The 9,346-nt window shown below is 44.3% G+C and overlaps 1 protein-coding gene across 1 annotated transcript in view; it reads right to left on the bottom strand.

Moving 5' to 3' along the window:
• Positions 1–5,092: 5,092 nt before the first annotated feature.
• The window catches only part of dntt (DNA nucleotidylexotransferase), a 367,455-nt gene continuing 363,201 nt past the window's right edge, over positions 5,093–9,346 (bottom strand). The window contains exon 11 of the mRNA XM_033033629.1: positions 5,093–5,614. Within this exon, the coding sequence (XP_032889520.1) occupies positions 5,528–5,614 (87 nt within the window). The 3' untranslated portion in view covers positions 5,093–5,527. The remainder of the gene's footprint in view (positions 5,615–9,346) is intronic.

The raw sequence follows: 9,346 nt of genomic DNA, 5'->3' as shown, positions 1-9,346 counted from the left end.
ATCAAGTTGGCATTCTGCGTGCCCAGGGACTGGCTGTCGTTCCCAGATCAGCTCGCGTCCCAGGGACTGGCTGCAGTTCTCAGGTCGGCTCACCTGCCCCGACCCTGCGAAAATGAATTGAAAAAAAACGTGGTTTTTCGGGTTACGGGCCGGATTCAGCCCGTGTGCCGTAGGTTGCCGAAACCTGTCCTAGATGTTTGGCCTCATTGTGGTCCTCCCCATGTTTTACAACCGATTCACCTGGTTAGTTTTATCTCCGGCTGCTTCATGTTGTCGGCGGCTGCACATCCAACAAAGAAAGAAGAGAAGAGAAGAGATGCGACGTCACTCACAGCCGCCAACTGACGCGCTTCACCAGACCATACAGATCGTTGTGATTTGGCGCAAAAAGACAAACTGTGCAGGGACTGAAGACAGCGTAAGAATTCTGTCATCAGCGTGAGAATTGGCTGAAATGTGTGACTCTCACGCTCAAAGCGTGAGAGTTGGCAGCCCTGTCTAAGGCCAGAATGTGACAACAGATGCACAGGGAGACACATACACAAAGGAAGACACACACACACACACAGGGAGACAGACACACACACACACACACACACACACACACACACACACACACACACACACACACACACACACACACACACACACACACACACACACACACACACACACACACACACTCACACGGGGAGACAGACAGACACACACACACACACACACACACACTCACACGGGGAGACAGACAGACACACACACACACACACACACACACACACACACACACAGGAAGACACAGACACACACACACACAGTGAGACAGACACACACACACAGGGAGACACACACACACACAGGGAGACACGCAGAGACACGCACACACACAGGGAGACACACACAGGGAGGCACACACACACACACACACACACACACACAGGGAAACAGACACACACACCTTTCCTTCCCCCCTCCCTCCTCCCCCTCCCTCTCTTTCCTCCCCTCCCTCTTTTTCCTCACCCTCCCTCTTTTTCCCCTTTCTCCTTCCCTTCCCTCATCCCCTTTCTACATTCCCTCCCCCTGTCTCTCTTTGCCTCCATCCCTCCCTTTTTTTCTTTCTCTCTCTCTCTTTCTCCCCTCCCTCTCTTTCCCGGGCCGCCCAATGGGGAGTCTGGCGGGCACGGTGTAGCGTGGATTGGCGGCGCTGGCGCTGCCGTGTGAGTTGAAGGGCAGGAGCAAAGATCCTATAGCGGAGCTATAAGATCTTTGGGCAGGAGGGAGGGAGGGAGAGAGCGAGGTTGCCGTGGCAGCCGGCAGCGCAGAGCTCGCAGACGGCACACAAAAGCGCTGACACCCGCTGCCCGGGACCAACGCGCTTCCCCAATAGGATCCGCTATAGGATCTTTGCTGTGCAGGGACTGAAGACAGCCTATCAGCGTGAGAATTCCGTCTTCAGCGTGAGGGTGTGAGAGTTGGCTGAAATGCGTGAGTGTCACGCTCAAAGCGTGAGAGTTGGCAGCCCTGCATCGGGTGCTGTCTGTGCAGAGTTTGTCTGTTCTCCCTGTGAATGCGTGGGTTTCCTACGGGTGTTCTGGTTTACTCCCACATCCCAAAGACGTGCAGTTTTGTAGGTTAGATGGCCTCTTTAAATTACTCCTAGTGTGTAGGAAGTGGATGAGAAAGCGGGATAACATATTACTGGTGTGTACAGCGTCGAAGGATCTGTTTCAATGCATTATCTCTAAACTAAATTTACGTAAGCTAAAGAGCAAAATGGTTAGTTATTTGGTAACAATTGGTGAAATAATTATCATTCGCGTTTGCAAATGCAGTTAATTGTAATACTCCAAACTTCTCATATTTTCTTACAAGATCGAAGGAGGCCCATCAAGTCAAAGCCAGCAGTCAAGGCATCTGATCAGTCCCATTCCTCCATTTATTGATTTGTAATCTATTCAAGGTACAAAGGTCAGTTTATTGTCACATATACCAACTAAGGTACGGTGAAATTCGAATCACCATACAGCCATACTAAAAAAAGCAACAAGACACATAACTACATAAAAATTAACGTAAACATCCACCACAGTGAATTCCCTACATTCCTCATTGTGATGGAAGGCAATGAAGTCTAAACTTCTTCCTCTTTATTCTCTCGCAGTCGGGGCTGTTGAACCATCCGCAGTTGGCGCAGCCGGCTATTGAAGCCTCTGAGTCAGGGCGATCAAAGCTCCCGCGTCGGGGTGATCGAAGCTCCTGCTGCTTGGAGCGCCCAAAGTCGGCGTCTGACCAGAGTCCGTGAGCTCTACAATGTTAAAGTCCGCAGGCTCCCACGGTTGGAACTCAGAGGACGATCCTTGGCAAAGGGATCGCGGGCTCCACGATGGTAAGTCCATAGGCTCCCAAAGTTGGTCTCCTGCAAAGGCCGTTAACTCCTCGATGTTAGGCCGCAGTGCAGAAGGAGATACGATACGGATTGCGTCTCTGTTGAGGTAAGGGCTTAGAAAAAGTTTCCCCCAACTCCCCACCCCCCCCCCCCCCCACAGCCCCCACATAAAACATGCTAAAGAACACTAAAACATGCATTTAACACATACAAACAAACAACAAAAGAAGGAAAGGACAGACAGACTGTTGGCGAGGCAGCCATTGCTGGCGCCACCCGCTCACACACCCATTAACACTCTTCTAATGGGCCTGTCCCACTTAGGCGAGTTTTTAGGCGACTGCAGGAGACTATGCAGTCGCCAAATGGTCGGCACATGTTCGCGGGTATTTGCCGGGGAGTTGCCTTCATGGTCACGGGGAGTTCCCGCATTCTGGGAACTAGTCGCAGCCTCATTATGGTCACCCCAAATTTTTCAACATGCTATAAAATTAACGGCGACTAGAATGAAGCCGCCATGAAGAATAGTGAGAATTCTCGTGCCGTACGTGGGTCGCCAGGAGGTCCTAGTGGGTTGCCAGGAGGTAGAATGTTCCCGGAGGTTCTCGTAGGTTGGAGCCGGTGCTGACCGGTGAATTTCATTGGCTCATTTGGGGGGAAAAGAAGGTAAGCCGTAGTTTTCAGAACCAAGGAACCGACCGGTAATGTTAAATGTCCGCGGAGCTTCACAGCCGTGCATCTCTGGCTTCTTAAAAGTTGTCTCCATTCCTTCCCCCCCCCCTCCACTTCTCCCCCCCCCCCCCCCCCCCCGTTCTCCCCCCCATCTTTTAAAGGACTTACCGTACGCTCTGCTTTAGCTGTCTTAATTACAGCACCAACCTTCCTGTTCATCACGGTATCACCTTGGCTTTGCACTGTGGGAATTTTTTAGACAGCGCTCCCCCGCTTGCCCTGTCCCCGCCTGCATAACGAGCTGGTGAAGGAAGCGATGTGTTTGTGTGTGTTCCATTCTGACAGTTGCCATTCCAGTTGTTGGTTTTTCAGGCGGCTGCTGGCAATTTGACAGTCACCGGCAGTCCGCTGAAAAATCACCTAAGTGGGACAGGCCCGTAACTCTCCTGCCATGACCAAAGTTAGCTACAATTTAAAGAAGGTGATTAACCTGCCAGCATTTGTTTGGGATGTGGGAGGTAACTCGAAAACCTGGCAAAACCCACACCTCACAGAGAAAACATGCATTCTCCACAACGGCAGAACCCAAGGTCATGGTTAAACCCTTTTATTGGAACTTTAATATCAGCAGAACTAATTGATGCACCTCTACGGTACCTCAATTGGTAGTGAGTTAAGGGAAAACTAGTTTTCACATATTTTGTATAATTCAGTTATTAAAGGCAGTCCTACAAAGGAAGCCACTGAAGTCAGTTAAATCTAAAATGTGCAGAATTGGTAATAAAGGCACATCTGTAATATAATTAAAAAATCACTGTGAAAATGTGACATTGCAGGAAAAGTATGAGTTGCAGATATAATTCCAACAGCTTTTCCATTTGTTGATTCGATTTTGAAAGTTATGCATGGTCTAACTTAGTTATTTATTTATGATGCATGTCAGAGATACCCAATGTATTCCATAATTTCCCGAAGATTAACGGAGATTATGGTTATGTACTGAGAGTTAATCGAAGCTTTGCCGCAAGTCATTACTTTCATAATTTCTTACATTATAACATTGAGAAAAATAGTTCAAAGCAAGATATGAAACATTTATTAAGATTTTGCAGCATTCTGCACATAACTTCACATTGTGTTGTTTCCAAACCATCCATGATATTTGATATGTAACCAAGGAGAAACAATTAATAAAAATACAAAGCAATGAGCAGAAAGCAATAGTCATTCTTTAGCTCGTTTTCCAGAAGGTTATTCCAAAAGGAATATGGGATTCACACTTTCACACTAAAGAAAGCAAACTCAATGCCAACATTTATTTCAAGGAGGCTTGTATACATAAACAGGGATGTAATGTTGAGGGTACACAAAATTGCTGGGGAAACTCAGCGGGTGCAGCAGCATCTATGGAGCGAAGGAAATAGGCGACGTTTCGGGCCGAAACCCTTCTTCAGACTGCTGATGTAATGTTGAGGCTCTATAAGGTATTGGTAAGGCCGCATTTGGAATAGTGTGAGCAATTTTGGGCACCATGCCTGAGGAAGGCTGTGCTGGCTCTGGAGAGGGTCCAGAGGAGGTTTACAAGAATGATCCCAGGAATGAGTAGGTTAGCCTATGATGAGCATTTGACGGCACTGGGCTTGTACTCGCTGGAGTTTAGAAGAATGAGGGGGGACCTCATTGAAACATACAGAATAGTGACAGGCTTGTATGGAGTGGATGTGGAGAGGATGTTTCCACTAGTGGGAGAGTCTAGGACCAGAGTTCATAGCCTCAGAATTAAAGGACGTTCTTTTAGGAAGGAGATGAGGAGAAATTTATTTAGTCGGAGGGTGGTGAATCTGTGGAATTCTTTGCCACAGAAGGCTGTGAGGGCCAAGTCAGTGGATATTTTTAAGGCAGAGATAGATAGATTCTTCATTAGTACAGGTGTCAGAGGTTATGGGGAGAAGGCAGGAGAATGGGGTTGGGAGGGGGAGATTGATCAGCCATGATTGAATCATGGAGTAGACTTGGTGGGCCAAATGGCCTAATTCCACTCCTATTTCTTATGGCCTTATGACTTCCATAAGGCTGTAAATGATGGGGCAGTAAAATTGCTTACATCTGGGATCTAGTGCTTTCTAAGCAAAGTAAATAAAAAATTAAAGATCAATATGAGGGAGAATGGCATTGAGGTATAGGTCGCCCATACGACTGTGTACAACATTACATCTCCATCACTTTAAAGGTACATTAAGCAGTTGTGAAGCTTCCCATAAAATAGTTTCATCTGCAATTTAGGTATTGCCACATCCTGCTGCTGGACATGAGAGGACAGTTCACAACTCAAGTTTGACATTTAATGTTGTATTAGCTTTATACAGACCAATGTGTATTAATGTCAAATTATATAAAAAAACATTATTTTTCCTCTGTCAGAATTTCTTTCGGAATGAATTTCTTTGAAAGGGCACTTTTTATTTCTTGAAGTTATGCATTTCTTTCCTGTGGTTCAATGTATTCCAAGCCCAGGTGAGCAAAGATTTCTTCCTCAGTCTCGGCTTTAAGAAATACCCCCTGCAAAAATGAAAAAATAAATATATAATTTAATCAATGGATATTCAATCTGCATCAGCCATGCAGGTCATGTTCTTTTTAATAATAGTCACCACAAAAATCGGACAGATGCTGTTGATAATCCACGGGGAACATTTTACCTGGAAACACTTCTCTAGTCAATAAGGCTAAATGTGCTATTCAGTGTACAATGAATTGCTGTCTGCCTCTGAAATTCATTCCAATGTCTTTAATGAAATGAATTTCAAAGGCAAAATACAGTGTCTTGACACTAGTCGACAGTGTGACTAAAGGGCCTGTCTCACATGGCGATTTTCTCGGTGACTGCCAGCGTTATATCAGTGTCGCCAAAATATTTAGAACATTTCGAAATCCAGCGGCGCAAATAAATGTTGCGACACTTGGAAAAACCCCGCACGTCATACGTGGTCACGCTGCGTCGCCGCCGCATCACGGCGCAAATTTTTCGGTGACCTTATACACCAGTCAATGATGCCCGTTGTCGCCGAAAAAAATCAGCAAGTGAGACAGGCCCTTAACACTAATGACCTGAGTTCAATTTCCAGGCAGGCGTCTAATAATTCAAGTTAATTTTTAGAATTTAATGTAGAAAAACAGCTATGTTCTGTTCAGGTACAAATAACCAGTTCTGTTCTTTTTGAGTCTATGCCACTTGTATTGTGTCTTGTTCATGACAAGTACATTTGTAAATTCACAATGGCCTCTGCTGGTTTTAACTTTTAAATTCATTCCTGAACATCCTCAGATTCGCATTGAGGCTTCTTATCGTGAGTGCAGACTTGTAAAATTACCCTCTATTGTGTTTAGATAAATGAAACTCGGAAGCAGTTTAATAGTTTATATAAGAAAGTGAGGAGTCAAACATATCAATGCAAACAACAGGCAATGTCCTATTACCAATCATGTAATCTATCAACACCTACGTGCTTGTGTTATAATAGACTAACATGAATTCAGCAAAATGACTCCTGTCAAGATTTTCAATATTTATTCTACACAATGTATGAATCATCAATGAGTATCAGTATGCCATGCCACACACAAAATAGAAATGTGGTTATAGAAAATCGCTAGTTCAGGGTGGTTAAAAACGATGGCGTTATACATAATTATTAAAACGCCGGATTTTGATTCCATTTAATTAATCTATTATGTTGTCCAAACAGCCATTTCAACGTCCATTGCCGTGGTTATCTAACCTGTAAAACATTGCATTTAAAGTGCAATATTAGAAGCATCATCTGTCCACTTCCTTCCACAGATACTGCTAACACTCTGAGTTCCTCCAGCAGTTTGCTTTTGGCACAATATTATTACGATCGGTAATTCAGTGAACTCTTTCCGTCCCTCCCCCACCCAAGTTGTTGCACTAACTTCAGTCGTCTTGTGGAGTCTCATTGTCCGTAACACTTTTTCGCTTAGACAACACCTGACAATGGCCAGTTTCCTTTATCATTGTTACTTTTTTGCATTTCTTTCATTCATTTGTTCTATATCTCTCTATATCACCGTCTACATCTCTAGTTTCCCTTTCCCCTGACTCTCAGTCTGACGAGGAGTCTTGACCCGAAACTTCACCTATCCCTTCTCTCCAGCGATGCTGTCTGACCCGCAGAGTTACTCCAGCTTTTTATGTCAATCTTAGGTTTAAACCAACACCTGCAGTTCCTTCCGAAACATTTCTATTATTAGTTGTACTTCAAGAGTCAATATGTATTAATATGTTGGGGTTATGTGAATGTGAGGAAAATTTCAAAATTAGCAAGAGGCACCAATCTTGAAGATATGGTGATCGGTAAGGAAGACAGTTATTGGCAGCAAGTCCCACTTTCACAACCTAATTGGCGACCTCTGCCAAGTTTGTCCTTGACTCATACTCGCAGCATGGTCGACACGAGGTCGTAGGAGGTCATAGGAGGTCTTTGTAACTCTTCCTCGTGCTCGTGAGTGGTCTCCACATACTCGTGGCCTCAAGTAGGTCGTGGCATTTTTTCCAGCCTGATAAAAAATGTTCACGAGTAAAAAAAAAGTTGCATGGAAAAAATTGATACTTTTTACTCGTAGGTAGGTCGTAGTAGGTCGTGATGATAGTTGTAGGTAGTTGTAGGTAGTAGTAGGTCAGTAACTGGCCCGAGGTAAAAAAAATGCAAACATGACATCATTTTATCATGTGATCATTTTCCACTCGTAGCTAGTGGTAGTTGGTCTTAGGTGTGGAAGACTGAGGTCGAGGGGGGTCGTAGGAGGTCGTAGACAGTCGTAGGAGGTCGTAGACATAGTCGTAGGAGGTCGTAGAAATAGTCGTAGGAGGTCGTAGACATAGTCGTAGGAGGTCTTTTACTTCGGCGAGTCAACAAGACCTTGATATTTTTTTCAACTCGTCTTGTGTCTTCTAAACTCGTGGATTAGGTCGTCCAAGTGGGACAGCCCCTTAAGGCTGGAAAACGAGCAGATGAGTAGTAGATACAGTTTAATACAGAGAAACCAGAGGAGGTTTTCTTCTCGCAGAAAGAGCTGGAAATGATAATACATGCTAACGATAGTACTTTACTAAAAATGTGCAGGTGCAGAGAAACCAAGGTGTATATTGTATTAAACATAGCAAACGGAAGGACATGTTGAGAAAGAAGTTAACAAAAATATGGGATCCCAGAAAACTTGAGCCTCCTCTCTCCCATGTACTGTAGCTAAAAGTCAAAGTCAAAGTCAATTTTATTCGTCACATGCACCCGAAGGTGCAGTGAAATGAATTTAGAATTAGAAATTAATCTCCTTTCTTCAAATGTCAGATTAAGTTTCAAAAAGACATACTGTTGCCTAAATGTACCCGCTTTCACTTTACAAGATGCAAGTTGAGTTTATGGCTATCGTCAAGTAACTCTAGCTGTTCATTGCATAGGTCTCATGCTATTCACGGTGGCCAATTACTGCAACACACAGGAGGCATGAACCTGAAGTGCATTAGAAACAGAAGGGGCAACTGCACTGCAAATGATAATCCATGTATCCTTTGCCACCCCAAAGTGTTCATCTGTTTCATTATGGAATGAACACAAGGAAAAATTCATATATGGTTATGTTAAACAACCATTTTGTTAAACATAACCTTATGAACAAACCAGTAAAAACATCTTTTAAAAAATATTTTAGAGACACAGCGTGGAAACAGGCCCTACGGCTGACCAGGTCTGCGCTGACCAGTGATCCCCACACATTAACACTATCCTAAACACACTAGGGGCATTTTTTTTTACATTTACCAAGCCAAATAACCTACAAACATGTATGTCTTTGGAATGTGGGAGGAAACCGAAGATCTCAGAGAAAACCAAAACAGGTCATGGGGAGAACATACACACTCCGGACGGACAGCACCCGTAGTCAGGATCGAACCCACGTCTCCGGCGCTGCAAGCGCTGTAAGGCAGCAACTATACCTCTGCGCCACCGTGCTGCCCTTTTTCTTTCCTTTTCTTTAAATGTCCAATTAGTGTCTTAGAGTGATAGAGTGATGCAGTACAGAAACAAGTCATTTGGCCCAACAAGATCATGCCAAGCATCAAGCACCCATCTACACTAATCCTACCGTAAAATCATTTTATTTTTCCTTCATTCCCGAAAACCTTTCTAAATTCTACCACTCACCTACACACCAGGAACAACATAGAGTGGATAATTAATCCGTCAAGCAATTTAAAAAAGCTTTAACACC

This window comes from Amblyraja radiata, chromosome 15 (assembly GCF_010909765.2).
Source record: "Amblyraja radiata isolate CabotCenter1 chromosome 15, sAmbRad1.1.pri, whole genome shotgun sequence".
NCBI lineage: Eukaryota > Metazoa > Chordata > Chondrichthyes > Rajiformes > Rajidae > Amblyraja > Amblyraja radiata.
This window is presented reverse-complemented; position numbering and strand designations above follow the sequence as displayed.